The sequence below is a fragment of the Phyllostomus hastatus genome, unplaced genomic scaffold, assembly GCF_019186645.2.
Source record: "Phyllostomus hastatus isolate PE091 unplaced genomic scaffold, TTU_PhHast_1.1 phas_contig_283, whole genome shotgun sequence".
NCBI lineage: Eukaryota > Metazoa > Chordata > Mammalia > Chiroptera > Phyllostomidae > Phyllostomus > Phyllostomus hastatus.
Window position 1 is genome coordinate 8,695,048 of NW_025333833.1, and position 18,407 is coordinate 8,713,454.

General features: G+C 48.3%; 1 protein-coding gene across 4 annotated transcripts in view; it reads left to right on the forward strand.

Annotated features, from left to right (window-relative positions):
* The window catches only part of RALGPS2 (Ral GEF with PH domain and SH3 binding motif 2), a 123,831-nt gene extending 108,621 nt beyond the window's left edge, over positions 1 to 15,210 (forward strand). For 3 of the 4 annotated variants that reach the window (XM_045838368.1, XM_045838371.1, XM_045838370.1), the window contains exons 15-20: positions 913 to 990; positions 2,835 to 2,940; positions 4,644 to 4,736; positions 8,424 to 8,529; positions 10,192 to 10,283; positions 13,048 to 15,210. In XM_045838368.1, coding sequence (XP_045694324.1) covers positions 913 to 990; positions 2,835 to 2,940; positions 4,644 to 4,736; positions 8,424 to 8,529; positions 10,192 to 10,283; positions 13,048 to 13,077 — 505 coding nt within the window. In that variant the 3' untranslated portion in view covers positions 13,078 to 15,210. The remainder of the gene's footprint in view (positions 1 to 912; positions 991 to 2,834; positions 2,941 to 4,643; positions 4,737 to 8,423; positions 8,530 to 10,191; positions 10,284 to 13,047) is intronic. The other variant, XM_045838372.1, reaches the window with a different exon arrangement.
* Positions 15,211 to 18,407: the final 3,197 nt, after the last annotated feature.

Below are 18,407 nucleotides of genomic sequence, written 5' to 3' on the forward strand. Positions count from 1 at the left end.
TCATGACACATGTTTTGCTTTGCAGACATTTGCAGCTAAAAAAAACCTACTGTACTTGTGCCAAGTTTAAATCAGTGGCTTTTGAAACATTTTGAGAGCAAATTAATGCTGCCCTGCAAGATTCAGATGTGAGATAATAATAATAATAAGTGAATAAAGAACTAGGATTGAAAATACTACCTGTAGATAATGAAAGCAGTAATCTGAACGTTAAACATGCCATTTTCTGTTCTTCCCGGAGAGACATCAGATATGTTGCTGCTTCAGTTGCTAAAATAATGCTTTTTGTTTTAAATTAATTTATCAACATGCTGCTTTTGGCTTTTCCCAGGCAAAGAAGTATGAGTGTTTCTGTGTGTATGTTTTTTTCCTTTTTCACTCAGTTTCTCTCTTCTGTTAATTTCCTTGGACTTATGAGAAAGGACAGGGAGGAAAATAAGGCGTTGGGGCAACGTTAATTTTAAGTTTGCAGACCACATTGCTTTTAGGTGTCTTCATAGGGACATATAATACAAGTGAATTATTTTATATGAATCCAGGTGTCATATTTAAACTGGAATCCAAGAACTGGGATAGGAAAAAAAAAAGGACATTTTAAGTAGTTTTCAGGTTTTGATAGTATCTGGTTATAAACTTCTCTTTAAGTATTTTAGCAGATTTGTGAAAGTGCATATATATAAAAATGTATTATGATATGTACTAAGCACCTATAACTGGTGTCAACAGTAAAAGAAACAACTCTTTAAACCTATGCTGCATGCTTTTTTAAAAAACAGAACCAATGACAAACTAACCTTTTGTAAGATGTAGAAAGCTGTTACACGCAGAAGTCATTATACTGTTCTAGGTACTGAAGATTGTGTGAATTTTAAAGTGTGTGTAATCTATACAATTTATAATGGAATCCAACAGGAACAGATTATACCATTCTCTCGGCCCGATGACCCGAGTGGCACGAAATGGCTATCGAAGCCACATGAAGGCCAGCAGGTACACGTCCCCTGCATTCAGGGGTCGCAGAACCCCCTCTGGTGTTGGTGATTGGCTTCCCTGGGTGTGGTCTCGCAGAATTTCTCTTCTTTCTCCACTAATTGGTTTAAAGACAATGCCCAGGAACCTTTTCAAGATTTAATCTAGACATAAATTTGAACTGTTCTTTCTGATCCACAGAGCTAATTGCTAGAACTTTCCTCTTTATGTCACATTTTTAAAATAACTCCAAGTTAGTTTTTCATTGCGTTTAGAGAGTAAGGAAGGGGGCGAGGAAGGGAGAGAGAGAGGAACATCGAAGCAAGAGAGAAGCATCAATGCAAGAGAGAAGCGTCGATTGGGTGCCTCCCATATGCACCTGGATGCCACTCACGCCCAGACCAGGCATCAAGCCCGCAGCCGAGGCATGTGCCCTGACCAGGAATCGCACCCACAACCCTTGGTTGTGGGTCAGTGCTCCAGCCAGCTGAGCCACACCAGCCAGAGTCCGAGTTGGTAGCTTTTTAACTGCTCAGGTCTTTCTCATGCTGCTAGTTACTCGATGAGCAGTACAAAGATCCACTTCTGGCCTCGTTCAGAGGCCTCCGTCAAAGAATTTACTTTGCTAATAAGCATACGTTAGATTTGCCGTTTGAAAGAACTTTTTTGATGAACTGCAGGTTCTGAATTTAGAATAGTCTTAACTTTATTAAATTAAACTTGTATGTTTAAATGCATGTTCGCTGAATCATTCATCTGGTTATGCCGAGTCCTCTTTCTACGCTGTACTAGCTGCAGAAGAAGTGAGGGTGATACAGCTTTTCACTTGGGGGCCGGAGGTTGGTGGTAGTAGTGGGCCATCGGTCAGTCTGTAACACCACAAAGGGGCCCCCGTCAGCAGTGGACTCTGCACGTCGATGGAGTCTAGTCTCCTTCTGTGTGCGTCCCTGAATATAAAGAGCTCCAGCCCGGAATTCCTAATGGTCTCTAGGCTCTCACGTCACTTTGAAGACACCTAAAGAACCCGTAAAGGGGTAAATGAGCAAACGTTAAGTTTCGATGTCTGTCGCGGGAGCTCTGCAGCTGGAATCAGATTGCCAGAGGAGGACAGATTTTTATTAATGGGTGTGTCTTAATTGATCCGTGCAGAAATTACTTGTGCTTCAAATATAGGACCTTAAATCAATTGGGAACAGATATTTAAATGTTGGTAGTTTTGTGATGGTTTTTCTTAAGGACGTCTTGGGGTGTGGAGGTAGGCCGTACGTGTGATCAGAAGCATTGATAACATGGAAGTGTCACTAAAATTGATTGCAGAAAGTCAGTTTCGTTAATCTGTTTTTACTGCTTTTTTACTTCTGTCACCTGTTGTAGAATTGAATTAAGTGTGGGTTTTCTTTTCCATTTTTGAACTTTCATTATCTTTACTCTGAGGTTTTATAGGCTTGAATTCTTTTAACAAACAGAAGCCTCATCTTCCCTCCAAGGACATACAGTTTCTAACAAGGAAAAAAGCTCACAGCAATGATGCAGTGTGGCATGTTAAGAGGAAGAAAAGTCTTAAATCTTTCATTTACTCTTTAATGAAGTAAATTACCCTATTCTTACTAAATTATCCTTGTTCAAATATGTAATAAAGTGTGTGGTTTTAACCATCTGCTGACTTGAATAACTTCCTGAATAACTTCTGTAACAGCTTCTAAGTTTCAGATCAATAAACCTTTAGAATTGTCAGTATCTTCTCGTTCTGAATAACGTAACAAAGTTTGAAACTAAAGGATAATTAAATCTCATTTAAGTGCCTCTGATAACTACTATACACAAAAGCTCTCACCTGGTTTTTTTCCTTCATCTCGTCGTCATAGCTCTGCGGACTCCGAAGACCTGGCCGTGCATTTGTATCCAGGGGCTGTTACTATCCAAGGTGTTCTCAAGAGAAAAACTTTGTTAAAGGAAGGCAAGAAGCCGAAAGTAAGATTTTATCATTATATTTGAACACTTCTAACAATATGTAGGTGTACAGGACCCCCAAAGTGTGAAGACAGCTGAAACAGAACCTGGTACACGGTACACACTTTCGAGGTCACTGAAGACACGCATTTGCCTCGCCCTGTTTCTCGGGGTCGGTTAAGTCACACGTGTAGGGCGCTGAAGTGAAGGTGCCCTTGCACTCCTCTTTGCCCTCGAGTGCAGTTCACAGCCGTTGCTCAGCGAGCGCTGGAGTAGGTGGTGTTAGGGTGTATGTTAGTAGTGAGTTCAGGAAGAACAGAGAATGGAAAGAAAGAAACCTAAAGTGGAATTCGACCTGTTTTGTTCGTCACTTCTCAGTTGTTTAACTTGGTGACGCCGTTCCATGTTCCCGCATGAAAGAGAACCCAGACAGTGAATGTCCTTCAGACCGTAACTGTATTTTTTTAAAAGTTTGGTGGAACAAAGCTGTTCCCATGTAACACAAAAGTTGTTTTTCCCCAGCGGCAGCACGGCAGTTTGACAACTAAAGAAAGCTTTTTTTTTCTCTCTCTCTCTCTCAAATAACATTAAAGCTAGTTTGGAATAAAGCATTGCTGTATATCCGCACTTAAAGTGTTTGAAAAAATACGAAGGCCTCTCAAAGTATAAAACTCATTTCCATCTGAGCGGTCTGAACTTGGCCGCTCACGTGACAACCCAGCCGCTGCAGAGACCAGCTAGTGAGCTGAGTGCGGCCCGCCCGCCGAGGCCTCGGTGCACCTGGCAGGCACCTGCCTGGTGGAGGTGGCGGTCTAGGGTGGAGAACGAGCCCTTAACATGAGGGACGGCGACCAGGGGGTGGGGGTGCTGTGTGAAGGGAGTTGTCACCATGGCGAGGGCAGGTCCCCAGAGCCAGGATCCCAGCGAGGGAGGTGGGTTAGAACGTGAGGGCTCGCGCGCTCGGGAGATCAGATGGCCTGTGCAGGTGAAGCAGGTGGAGGGGAGGGGACGTCAGGGGCCTGTTTGACCATGTGTGAGGTGTACGATGGGTCACTTCTGGGTTTGGGACCGAGCTGGGTGCGGGTCGGGGACATTTACCGAAAGGGAGAAAATCTGTTGTTTTTGGTGGTGGTGGTTTTTTGTTTTTGAGAAGGGGCAGGTAAGTCTTGGCCAAGTTCAGTGTGATACACTCATTAGACGTGTAAGTGGAGACGTCAGGGTGGCTCTTGAAGAAGTGCAGTTGAGAAGTTCTGCAGAGGGGTGGTGGCCAGAGATGGAGGCTGGGGGGTCATGGGCATGCAGACAGCGCTGGCAGTGTGGGCCCGGCGAGGTCGATCGTCTGGGAAGAGAAGGTGGTCAGAGTGACCAGGGTCAGGGGTCCTCTGGAGAGCAGGCAGCGAGGGTAAAGTGTTGGGAGGGGAACGGGCACAGCGCTGGGCCGTGCAGCAGAGGGGGGCCGTGGCAATACCAGGCGATGTCAAAACTGATGGGACTCCTGATGGAATTGGTAACGATCTGAATGGAAGTGCTAGTAGAGGCTATTACGTGAAAGTGGTGGGAACGTCTGAGGTGAAGGTTTCGGGGTGAGACAACTCTGAGGTTAAGGTCGGGCTGGGACCCTGAGAGGAGCAGAGCGTTGGCGCCGAGGAGGCAAGGACGCCGAGGAGGCAAGGACGCCGAGCCAGCCACACACTCATCGTGTGCTCACCTGTCTGTCCCTTCAGGTGGCGTCTTGGACAAAATACTGGGCAGCCTTGTGTGGGACGCAGCTCTTCTACTACGCTGCCAAGTCGCTCAAGGCCACCGAGAGAAAACACGTAAGTGCCCCTCTGCCCCTCCGTGAGACTGTCGGCGCGGCTTCCCCGCCCCCTCCCGGCCACGTGGGCCGGGGGCCCCTGCTGAACGCTGGCGCTGCGGGTATTGTTCCGTGCTCTAATCCAGAGTCCTTATCCCTCTTCCTTGAGGACTGCAGTGGAATTATTTTTATTTTGTGAGGCCATTCCAAGGAAAGCCTTGAAATAACTTCCATATTTTGAAGTTTCTTTTTCAAATTCTAGTTTTTTCCTTTGCAAATGTCAAAACGGCACATTACAAATGCCGGTCTTGGCATCACAGCCTTCCGAAGGGGGGTTTCTTGTTCGGAAAATCGCCGAGGACTCCGAGTCTGGGAGTCTCGGTTCTCGAGTGAAAAACTGCAGACATCATCTAAAGAACTTTCCGCCTCAACTTCAGTTGAGCGATTTCCCCCAACAGTGAGAAGGAACAACAGTTACCATGGCTACTGACTGCGCTCCCCTTCCTTGGGCTTTGTGTTACATGAAAGGAGCCTTAGTGCTCACTTCTCCAAATGTAGAATCTTTGTGAATCTTCTTTGCACGCTGTTTTGTTTTTATATGCCAGCGATATACCTCTGAAAGGAAGGATAATTACCCATGTTTCATTCATCTCTTTGAGGGGAATTTTATTTCTAAATCATGTATTTTCCAGGGAAACAAAGTGGTTTGCCATACCGAGGAAAGGTAAGCCACTGAAAAAAAATTGTCTCTTTACTACTTCTGACTTTACCCAAGTAACACTCCCTAATTCTTTCTCCTCACAGTCAGCCCTGTAACCACAGCAGAGGTAGAGAAGAGGATATTTTTGGTTTAAATGAGTGTGGAAAGTGCTGGAAGATAGCATTGGCTTCCTTCTCAGCCACACCCACAACTTGACCCTGTCCTGGATTCCATGTGAATCATTGTCTTGCTTTTCTTCAGTTTACCATCTGTTCCCTTACACACCACACATTGCTTCCTTCTTTTACCCTTACCCGAATAGACTCACACCGAGTCCTGGAGCGCTGGCTTTGTGGTCCACTGTTAAAATTGTTTAGCTGGAGTCCTCACACTGAGGGAGAGGAGCATTTTGTAAAAATTCTGGTCAAATTGACTGAAGTCCCCACATACCAGCAAAATTACGTCCATTAGTTTCACTGAAGCGCTGTGCAGAGAAGGTAGTTGCCTTTGGTTAGTGCTGCTGAACTCGAGCGGGGACGTCGATACAGTCAACTCGCAGCACAGCCACTTGAGATCCGTGGCTGGGCCTCACCGATTGTGAAGAAGTAGCTATTCGAAATAAATTTTTTTTTATTTTTTTATGACTTTGATTATAAAGAAGCCAAATTAGAGAATTGATCATTATATTTATCATCTACTGCAAATATTAAATATCTTTTTGTGTTCAAGAAGCAGGGCCTCTCCTGCAGCCCAGAGAGGCCTGGGGACTTCAGGCAGGCCCCGAGCAGAGCCCACCCAGAACCTGCCCTTCCCGCTGCCTGTGCGAGCACCTGGCTGGGGCCCCCTGGGCTTTTCTTGTCTCCCAGGGGCAGGAGAGGTTGGCTGCTCCCTCCTGACACCCCAGACAGTGAGACAAGGCAGCTGCCGCCATGCACGAAGCTTTGAAGACAGACTTGCTGTGGACCCAGCTGCTGGTGGGAGCAGTGGAGACAGCTGATCTCCCCCCTCACCCCCGCCGGGGGCCGCTCGGCCATCCTTGCCTCCACCGCTCTCCTGCTCTGCGGCCGCGGCCTCGGTCAGGTTCCCAGCTTCTCCTTTCAGGACAGTAAGCCGAGTCTGGGCTCTCCGAGACTTGGAGAGAAGCGGCCTCTGTCTCCTCGAGGGTCCGACCACCTAGTTTTGACAGGCCGTCTTGAGTGCCAGTTTCTCCGCAGCCTCACTTCATTCTGCAGCCGCTGCTCCTCCTCCTCTTCCTGCCGGGTCTGCCGGCACACCGCCCACTTCTGCCACGGCTTCCCGTGCGCTCGACCGGCTCCCTGTAGTTCTGCAGCCCCCTGCCCCGCTGGGCTGTGGTCGCTGCCTGGGGTCCCTGCCGGTGCAGGTGCTGCTGCCGCGTTGCCGCCGCGCCCCAGTTTGAAAATGTTAGAATCAGCTTCTCAAGTTCCCCATAAAACCCCACTGGAATCTTTCTTGAAGTGACGCTGAATCTATAGGCCAGTGTAGGGATCATTGAAATCTTTATAATAGGGAGCCTTCTTGGTCTCATGGTATTTCTCCATCGATTTTAGGTCTTCTTCAAGGTCTTACACTTTCTGGTATGTCTTTTGTTACATGTTTTCCCAAATGACTTTCTTGTGAGTAACTTCTGTATTTCCTGTGTATAGAATCACAGTTGACTTTCATCTTGATCTTTTCCAGGCATCCTTGCTAGTGTTTCTCATTAGTTTGGTCGAGTTGGGTAGATTTTCTGTGTAGGCAATACTATCTGTGAGTGATGGCAGTTTTATTTCTTCCTCCCCCTTTTATTTCAGTTTTGTTTCCTTACTGAGCTGACTGGGTAGCAGTAGCGGGCGTCCTTATCTGAATACTGGTTGTGAAATGTTTTTAGCATTTTACCCTTGAATGTATGTGTTGCAGGGTTTTGGTTTGGGGGCTATTTTGGAGAGGGGGGTCCTGCTTCATTTTGGTGTGGTTTTTGTGTATTTTGTCATTGTTAATTTGTGTGGTAGGCACTCCCATCGAATTAGAAAGTTTCCTCTTATTCCTAGTCTGTCACGAGGATGCATTTCTATTTTAGCAAATGCTTTTATTTTCTATCAGCTGAGTTGGTGTTCTTCTCTCTTAATCTGTTAACATGTGGTGATTTATAGTAATTTTTCTAAAGATGAACTAACCTCACTTTCTCCAAATCAGCCCAGTCGGCCGCTTTAATTGGCTTGTAACCCTAACCCAGCCTTACCGTCCGGCGAAGGGTCCAGTTAGGTCGTCGTGTGTCAGCTTTTCACACACGGCTGGGTTCAGTTTGCCAGTATTTTATTTAACGGTTTTCATTCTATTCATGAATGAAAAGTAACCTCATTTTTTCTGTTTTTTTATAACAGTTTTTTTCATTACTAAAAGGTAACTTTTAACAAAAAAACTAGAAAAGTAACAGGCATGCTAAGAAACGTGTTTTTTTTTTTAGAAATACAAATAAGACTATATTATTAAGAGTTGTGTGATAGCACTGCTAGTTTATGAAATCGGGTTCGAGAGAACACGCCTCCCCCCCATTGCATTGTGAGCCTTAAACCGGCCCAGTGTAGTATGTCGGTCCCATCTCGGTGAAGCTGGGGAGGAGGAAAACATCTCTGCTGAAACGCAGCTGTGTTTGCTCTAAGAAAAGGGTGAGGGGCGGCGCCGGAACAGACATGACGACATCGATGAGTTTACCAGTCCACTAGCAGATCATGATGCTCTTGACAAGGGCCACTGAGACACGTGGGTGTTGGTGAGGAGCTGAGGCTGGGAAAGATCTGGAAAGCAGAGGACCCTCTCCAGAGGGCGGATCATCTCCAGAGGGCGTGCCCGGGCGGGATTTAGCAGTAACAGGCCGTGGGCACAGCTGACCGGCGTGGAGACGCAGTTCTCCCCTCTCACCGGGAGAGACCGACCGCATGCTCCCTGACACTTAGACTCTGCTCAGGACCAGCCGTCAGGATAACCGTTGGCCGTCTCTTTACCTCTCAGTTCAAGTCCACGTCGAATAAGAACGTGTCCGTGGTGGGGTGCATGGTGATGATGGCGGACGACCCGGAGCACCCCGATCTCTTCTTGCTCACTGACTCGGAGAAAGGTGAGTCACTGGAACAACCAGGGGGTGAGGGGCTGCATGTACGTAACTTTCAGCAAGCCAAAGCCTAGTTTTAACTGGGTGACTGCCTTACGGGGGGAAGTTTCTCAGAAACTCTTGGGAAATAGTTCTGTCACGTAACGTATAGTAATGATACCAGTATTTTTAGTTATTAATTAATATTTATTGACTACCTATTTAATAAGCGTATTTTCTTTGCTGCAGGGGCATAAGCTTGAAATGAAAAGTCTAATTAATCCCTAGAGAGCTAATAGCCAGGGAGGGGAGGAGGGGTTTGGGAGTCTGTGGGCCACCGCTGCCCTAAAATCCCAGTGCTCTGCCCGACACATCGCACCCTTCCTCTGTCCTCTGAGCTAGACTGCTGGTCTTAGATTGTGAGCGTGCCAGAGGTCTTCCTGCAAATTGTTTCTATTCCATTACTTTTTATCAAATTAATTGTTTATTTGGCTCAAAGTACTTCCCAAAGTAGTATAATTAAAATTATACTACTTTGTTTATGACGTAGAGACATTTGTGAATGAAATTATTGGCCGTTGACCTTGCGTGTCCTTGAAGTGGACGCAAGGAGCTGGAGGGCGGCTGGGTCGCATCACACAAGCCTCCTGCCCCGCTCCTGCGGGTGGAGACCCCAGACGCTGGTCAGAACAGAGCCTGCAGCAGAGGGTCAGATGAGGAAGATGCGGCACGGCACGCACACACACAACGGAACACGACTCAGCCATACGTCAGAACCCTGCCGTGTGCGACAGCACGGGTGGGCCTTGAAACGGCTATGCTCGGTGAACCAAGTCCGTCAGATAAAGCCAGGAAGCACGTGATTCCACCCATGGGGGTCTAAAGCAAACTTGTGGACACAGGCCGCGACGGGGTGGGTGCCAGAGGGAAGGGGTGGCAGAGGTGGGGTTAGAAAGGGCCTGACACAGGGGACGGAAGGTGGCTTGGCTCTGGGCGGTGGGCACACGGCACAGGACGCAGATCACGTGTCGTAGAGATGCACACCTGAAACCTGTATGATCCCACTGACCAATACCGCCCCGATAAACTTAATAAAAATAAACTGGTACTGACAAAGAGAAAAAGAGCAGATGCTCACATGCCCGCTGCTCTTCCCTTCCAACGACTGCCTGCTGCCGGTGCGGGCCGCCGGGGCAGCCGGCCAGGAGCCCCTGCCCGCCCAGAACCTCCCCTCCCGCGGCGGGCCACGGGCGCGCGGTGTTCCCTTCTGTGTGCTGTGCGATTCCATCTGCACCCCCGCGTGTTCAGAATGTGTTTCGTGTCAACAGATGGTCCGCTTTTGGGGTGCTCTGTGTTTTAAGGAAAAACACCGTGAATACCCTACACATGCAAATCCAGAGAAGCCTAACGATTTTACTGAGATACACTGTACCCTGAGCAACACTTAAGGAGGCAAAATCACTTCTCTCCCGATTCACGAACAGCAGAGCAGTGGCTTTCTGCGTCAGGGACGTCACGGGAAGGTAGCCCAGAGAACTCTTTGCATTAGAAACTCGGTGTCAGAGAGCGAGAACTCGGAAACTAGGAACTCGAGTCCTGTTTTGTTTTGCTCCGTGGTAGCTGGCAGAATTATTATATGGGAGAGTCCTTAGGTTTTTATTATTTCCCCCTTGTTTTTGATAATTTCAGGAAACTCATACAAGTTTCAAGCTGGCAACAGGATGAACGCCATGCTGTGGTTCAAGCACCTGAGCGCCGCCTGCCAAAGTAACAAACAACAGGTGAGCGCGTCTCTGAACCGTCGGACAGTGCGTGACTTGGACATGTGTTCGTTACGTAGACTGACTTTCCAAACGTGGTGGGAAAGCGGTTTTCTTTCTGTTCTCGCTGACAGCACTTAGCAAGCCTTGAAGTCTCCATTTTAGGGAGATGGGCAATGAACAAATAAGAAAAATTCAAATGGTAAAAACTGGACAGGAAAACAAAATAGGATTATGTAACACAGAGTGGTGGGAGCAGCGGCAGCACCAGACGAACAGGAGTGAGCAGCAGGGACCTCCCTGAGGAGATGGCGCTGACGGGGATGACGAGAAGCGGCGGGCGGCCGCGTGAAAATCTGGGGGAACAGTTCTGGCAGGGGGAACAGAGGGTGCAAAGACCTGGAAGCTGCAATGAGCTTGAGGTGTTCAAAATAAGAAGAGGTCGCCCATGCTGGTAGAGTAGAGTGAGAGGCAAGGGGGTATGTAGTTCAGAAAGGGAAAAGGAAGGGGGTGCTTCCGATTGATAAAATCCATTCTCATTCATCTTTATTTGTCCTGTTGACCACCCAGGGTGCGTTTCTGTGGTTGCAGTGAAGCCCCAAAACCACTCGGGTTTGTTTGTCTTTTACTGAGGAAAGGCTTGCAGCCGCCAGGGAGGGTAAATCCACAGTGTTGCTGCCCCCGAGCCCTGCTGCAGATTCAAAGGGGAACCACGGTTGGCTGAACAGACTCACAATGAACATAACTACGGCTGCAGACTTTTCCGTAGACCTTTTTAGACCAGTTTGCCATTGAATACATTTAAGAATGATTGGCTTAAGATCTTGAAATACTGTGCTATCAGGAGCTAGTTTTGAAGGGCATGATTTACTATGAAAGTTTACAAAGCCCATAGAAGCATTTTCCGCCCTGCGAAATCGGGACCCCTTTTGTGATGCAGGAAGACTCGCAGGCCCAGCGGTGCTCAGTGACCAGCACGAGGTCAGACAGGCACAGAGTGGGCCCGGGACACACGCTCTGCCTTCGTGCTGGGCGTCGCTGGAGGGGACCGTGTTCGTTCTCAGGTTTCACTTCAAATACGCGCGAAAGACTGACGGCGTTACGTGGCGCCGTGCTGCGCAGCCTCCGTTAAGGACATGAAAGGCCCTGGAGCAGGGATTACTCTCTTGCCCTGGTCTAGTTCGCGCCTGGGACAGAGCGAGAGAAACAGACCTCCTTTTGCCTGGACTGATTTTTTTAGGACTCCACTTCATGCTGTACATTTCCTTTCAACGTAGCTTAGAGTTTTTAGCGTCATTATTTTAATCTCAGATTTCAAGAATAATCTAGACAGTGTACGCATACTTAGGTTTCAGTCTCTCTTACTGTGTTGGTGGCCTCCTCGCTGAGCGAGTCAGCCAGAGTGTGCAGACGGTGCTTGTTTCTTTGTGTGTGTGTGTGTGTGTGTGTGTGTGTGTTTCTGTGCGTGCAGGAATCAGAGTAGCACCACGTTTATAAACAGAGGCTGTGAGAGTTGAGTGTTTGGTAGAAGACTCTAATGGACTCATACGGCATCTTCAACCACATTCAGGCAACCTTCACAGAAATGAAAACTTCTCCTCTCACGTGGGTTTCTTATAACCAGGGCTGAGAGTTCAACTGAAGCTTTTGAGCATTTGCATTCATTGTATTTGATTTATAATTGTTATGATTATATCATCAAATAATTTTTCATTCAGAGACATATGTAGGGGGTTCTTTTTTTTTAGTGTCTTTTATGTTTTCAAAAAAAGATTGCTGAAGAGAGAGAGCTGTTAAGGGGATTTTTTTTAATCCTCACTTAAGGATATGTTTATTAATTTTAGAGAGAGAGGAGGAGGGAAGAGAGAGAAAGGGAAACATCCATGTGAGAGAGAAAATCGATCGGTTGTCTCCTATGCCCACCCCAACCGGGGATCAAACCCACAACCTTTTGGTGCACAGGACGATGCTCCAACCAACTGAGCCACCTGGCCAGGGCTGTTAAGTTGTTGTAAAAGCCAAAAATGACCACTGGTGTATGAGTATCTCTAACACAGCTATGGAAATTTGGTAGTAAAAAGTAAGAGCATTTTTTTTAACATGGTGAAGTCTTCTTTTAGTCCTTGACTAGAGAACTCGTCAAATAATTTGAAAAAAAATAAAACTTACTTTTGTTTCAAAGAATCGTCGTTGAATTTCAGCCATGTACTAAAAGTTAGAGTACGTTCAACACCGTCTGTAAGCAGCACGTTGCTGTACAGCCGGCTGACTTTTCGGAGTCGTGAAGTATCCGATCTGGTCATCCAACGATGACTCTCATTCTCTCACACTTACTTTCATGGTTTCACCAATCTTAGTCACGTTTGTTATACAGTTATCTGTCCTGGATTTGAAATTCCATTTGTGGGAGTTCAGATGCTTCCAAGTGAGAAAATGAAGGATGACGAGCTTGTGTATCTGAACCCTCACCCAGCTCAGAGCCGTACCGACTCCCGCACTCACTCAGAGAGCACCCATCGGCTGCCTCTCGCACGCCCCCGACCAGGGGCCTGGCCCGCCACCCAGGCTTGTGCCCCGGCTGGGAGTCAAACCTGCGACCTTTCTCTCCATGAGACGACGCCCAGCCCCCTGAGCCACACCGGTCAGGGCCCTTCCCAAGTTACGTGAATGTCTAATGATGGGATTGTGCAGCTGAAACTAATGCAGTCTTCAGTGTCCATTGTAATGGAAAATTTTGTAATAAAAATAAATTATTGCTCTGTAATGCTTACCATATATTTTATAGGTTCCTACAAACTTGATGACGTTCGAGTAAGGGCCTCAGCGAGAAGAGAGGTGAGCTGCCGCCCCCAGCGGGGACCTGCGGGGCGAGCGCCGGCTGAGGGCTGAGAACCAGCCCTGGGCCAGGAGCGCCCGGAGCTCCCGGTGCGGCCCCGGGGGTTCGCCGCCACCCTCACCGCACTAACTCCGGGGAGTGAAGCGAGACATTCCCGGAGAACCGCCTGGACTCGCAAACAAACTGCCATGGACCACGCCTCTGATCTCGGGACTGACCTGTGGAAACCACTGCCTTAAAGAGTGAAAGGAGAACCACCATGCAACACCAAATAGTGTGTGTGAATCTTCTGGCGGTGCTGTGCTTGGAGTAGATCATAAATCGCATTTCTTTTTAGATCTGTTAGATCTAAATAGATCTAATTTGCTTTTCTTTTAACTTTGTACTACTTTTGGGGGAGGGGGAGTCGCCTTTTTTAGATACACTTTAAAAAGAAAAACGTCCTCCTGATGGGCTCCGTCGGGAGCGGGTTTCGAACCCAAGGCACAGGGGTCCTCCTGTGGGCGGGACCCTCTGCTGGCAGCGGCCCCTCAGCCCCCTCGACCCCCGCAGCAAGAGCCCAGGGACCAGAAATGTTGTCGTGTGAGTTGCTGGGACTTTGTCTGGGACTTGGGGAGGGTTTTTGTTTGGTTTTGGATGAGGGAAGATATTTTTAAACACTAAACTTCTGAAACTGAGTACTGTATGGGGAGCACGACTTCCTGCAGGAGGCACAAAGGCTGAGTGTTCGCACGCCAGGCGTTTCTTTCCAGTGGGCTCCGGGAAGCACGGCTGCTCTCCCCTGGCTGCGCGCTCAGCCCTCTGTGCGAGTTGCTTGTCGGACCCCAGGTCGCCTGGGGGAGAGTGGGGCCCCTGAGGCGTGGCAGGAATGACATGGTCCAGCTCAGCTGTATTATCTCGTCTGCCAGTCACGGGGGATTTTTTTTTTATCATCAAGGTGATAAATTGCTGTTTCCTTTTACATCATTTTTTGTGCACAATGCCAGTGTTTTTGTTGTTTTTGTTCAATGTGAGATTCAGGATCACATTTGTTTAAGAGAGATTCCGCATATGTATGTATTTTATTATAAGACGTACAAAATAATTTTAAAAGAGAAAAGATTGAGTTTCTGGGAATTTAAAATATCCAAACTCTTCTTCTTATACAATTTCCCTTTATTACAAAATGATTTCCTGACCAAGAAAAAAAAAATATATATACACACACACACATATATATATATATATATCCCTGCCATTTCTGCCATGAAACCCTATTTTGTCAGTAGTTGAGCAAGAAGTTTTGTGAGGGCTCTTCTATGCAATAATGCATCTAATATCCAAAGTAGATACTGAATTACAAGAAACAAAGATGGAAGGTAAGAAGCCTTAGTTAGAGCTTTAACAGACAATGGCATTTGAACAAAGGCTGTGTGTTGGGCGTTGTAAATGCATGAAGTGTCGTGAGTTCAGCTCTGGTCCAGGGTCACGTGCATTCCGACTGGCATTGTCTGGTAGGCCCCTGCTCCTTGAGGCTTCACATAGAACCCCTCACACTGGCATTCGTAGAAAATGCTCCACTTTTTTGTCTTAAGTATTTCACTCTCGAATCCATGACATTTAAATAGAAAATATTGCCCACAAATCTAATAATTAGCTACAAATCTATCCAAGGGAAGTAGAAGAGCTTTCTCCTGAGTGCTGAGTTTTTCTAAAATTTAGATTTCTGTTTCGAAAGGATGTTGACAGTTCAGGTATTTTTCTCATGCGGTGCGGTTGGAAATGCCATTATTTCTGGTTTTGCGGGGAATGACGTGGGCGGGGGGTGGGAGCGCAGTGTTGCCTGTGCTGAGGGGCTTTTCGGTGACTGACCCCGAGCCCAGCCCCCGCCGGGGACACGGAGCGACGCCCCCTGCGGAGCCGGCAGTATTACTGTGCAGACCTTGCACAGCTTGTTTTTGGTTTGCTTTTTTTTTTTTTTTAATTTTCTTAATTTGTTTATTTCTTTTCAGAAACAAGTATTTTTAACTGTGTACATGCTTTTTAAAAAATATTGTGGATGAGAGCCCTGTGGATTTTTTGTTATTATTGTGTTTGTTTGTCGTCCATAAGCTAAAGTAGATGCGCCGTAGGTCACCCATAGCTGGGGGCGGGGGGGGGGGGAGGGGCAGGAAGTCAGAGGCCGACATCGCACAGTTTTGCCAAAGTGGGAGCTGGACCGGAGGGTGTGTTTGACGCGTTCAGCCCCGAACAGGAGGGGCTGCCTGCACGGACCGAGGACGGTGTTCACATTTGGTGACAACTCCGCACTGCAGCTCTTAACACCCCTGCGTAGAGGTCGCCGTCCCTCTTCTGTCTTCAGATTTGTCCACTCAAAAGACCAGCCATCGCTTTTTAAGATTATTTTAGCATTCGAAGCAAATGGAAACCAGTCACAGAAGTGTATTAAAACCGGGTGGGTGAAATTTTTATCTCTAACTCACCAGATGATAGCTAATAATAATTCAAGCGAAGAAAATATGCCACCAAAACACGTGAAATATTTAGGTAGTTTATTAGCTGGATGATGCATTTATTTCCCTGTGATTAGGCCTACCCTTCATCATTAGTCAGTTGGCGACTCAGAAGCTTGGCATTCTCTTCAATGGCGAGTTCCCTGGTCTCCCTCCTAGCCGAGAAGAGCTCGGGGAAGTGAGAGAGTCGGCTAGTCCGGGAGCGGCACGGCGCCTGGCATGTCTGTGCGGCCAGGCATAGCAGAGGAAGCACCAGCCCGAACGCCGTGGGGACACGCACAGGACGGTTTGCACAGAGGCTTATTTTCCGTACGAGAAGAGCGCCAGCTTCAAAACACAGCTGTGAGGATGACCGCACGATGACCTTCCGGAGCACTGTGTCCGGTCTCGTGCCCCCCGTGTCTGGGCCGTGCTTGTCCTCTGGGGTTTTTTTGTTGGTTGGTTGGTTTTTTACGGTAACCTCCAAAATGTGGGAACAGAAAGAGAACTGATCAAACACGCCTCCCTGTTTCATTTTCTTCGCTGTGCACATACTGTTCGCGTAAACATCACGGGAAGGGACCCAGGATGTTGGCGTGTGAGTGTGTTTTGCGCCCAGGCGTGTGCTACAGTGATGGGTGTGTTTCTGTGCAGGAGTGCTGGCAGCCTACCGTGCTGCCACCTGTGCTGCAGGCTGCCGGGCAGTCCATCCTGCATGACACGCGGTAGGGCGCTCGTGGCCACGAAGTGTTTGTGAGTGGCTTGGCTCCCCTTCTGGGAGACGTGCAGAGGAGACCGAGGGGTGCTGTCGTGGAAGGCAGCGACGTTCACAGCGTCTGGTGTGCACGCGCTGTGGGGCTTGGCACCGGGGCCCGCGGGGAGCGGCCTGGTCTAGTGACCGCTCGGGGTTACTGGACTGCAGCTGGCCAAATGACTTGAGCAGAAGTCTTTTTCCCTTCTTTCCTTTCTTAGATTAAATCTGTACGCCATCTGCCTTGCGTGCCGAGAACAAAACTGCAGGGCGGCAGTAACTGGAAGTCAGCAGTAGCAGTGGGCGCAGTCCCCTGGCTTTTTTAAAGAGCATGTCCTCTGCTGACTTGCTCCCTGGTCGCTGGAGGCGCGTTCCTGCACAGGCGGTGGTCAGAGCACCGCGCCATGGCCCGCACCCAAGGGGTACCAGTGTTGCTTAACAGAAGACGATCTTTAGTAAAAGAAACGCTTTGCTTCGAAGGCCTTCGAAGTGATCGGGTCCCCTTTTGGAGGTGCAGGCGAGCTCGCCCAGGTCGTGGCGGCAGGACGGCGGCGCTGCTGGTGCGCCAGCGGCGGTGCAGCGCGCATGCGCGGGGTGAGGTCCGCCCTGTGTCGTCCTCCGCCGCGGCGCCTAGGGTCTGCTTTCCCGTGCCCTCTCTGTCCTTTCGAATTTCCCTTCCAGAGGTTCTGCAGTCAGGTTGGTAGTCTGTTTTTCCCCAAGCTTGGACATACAAGCACTATTACGTAATCACGTTGATGGACATTATTTTCCACGTGACGTCAGCCTTTTCAGAATGATTTCAGTACTTTCTGCTTTTGTTTCTTGAGAAATGGCTTGTGTCTCAAGTGACTTTTTTCCTTATTTAGAGGATTCTAGTGAGAGAGATCTGTGCGTGCAAACTTGTAAGTTTTTACCGAAGGCATTTTCGTGACACTGGTACCTCCCGTCGTAGGGCGGGGGGATGTGGTCGGCGCCTTACCCACTTGAAGCCAGTTCTGGGCCACCGAGTGCGACAGTCGTCATTCGCCTCGTACTCCCCCGTTTCGGGGGGCAGGGGGTGCCATCTGTCCCTGTCTCCACCGGCTCTCTCTGTCACCGAGCCCGTCTGAGAAAGTCTGTGCAGACGCCTCTGAGTAATGGTTGCGGTCCTCCTGGCCTTTGAGTCTTTGCAGATCAGCTCCCTCCCCGCTCCCCTCCTTCCGGGCAGGAGATGAACGTAAACCCCCCAAACTGCCCTTTAGATGAGTGGTCTTAAGGACAACTGGGCAGAGCGTCCATCACACTGAGTTCGTTTTGTGTCGATGATGTGGGTTTGGTTTTGTTTCGAGCACACACTGAGTTATCGGGGCTTCCATAAAATCCCTAAAGGAGTATGATAAGGCCAGAGAGGTCTGTTTGGGTTTTATGAAAGCGGTTGCAGTCTTGTTTGTTACCAGAGTCCCTTTGGCCAGCAGTGAGGTTTGGTTTGGTTCATTCTTATATCTAAATAAGACTCAGAACGAACAGTCACCGGACCTGCCAGTGACGGCTCACCTGGAGACATTGTGGGGGAGGGTGAGAACACCCCCAGGAGATAAATTAAAGGCAAGTTAAGAGGCTAGACTCCCTTTCCCCGTAAAAGCAAGGCTCGGAAACATCCTGCTTCTCTGTCATTAGTGCAAGGTCTGCGGTTCAGGTGAGTCGAGGTGCTGCTTTCAGAAATACCGAAGGGGTTATTGGCAGATTTTGAATTTTGAGTCGAGTCATTTAGACTGTGGAGTAGTGATAAGATTAAAGGGATATTTTTTTTGTTTTTTATTTTTAATAGAGAATTTCATAAACATTAGCCTTGCTTTAAATACCAGCTAAGAAATAACTAAGTTTCCCCTGGAGGTATCACCTATTAAGACTGTCCACGTAGCCCAGTAATTATTGACTCACTAGGTCCGAAAGAATAGCCGATAAGAAGTCACGAGACTCTCAAGAGTGTCTGCACTCGGATTACCGGCACATTCACGGTCTCATGGCCTCCTGAAGTGTGTGTGGGCGTGGGGGCGGGGAGCTCCTTCCCAGTGTGACTGGAGGGGTGTGCGCGCCCGTGGGGATGA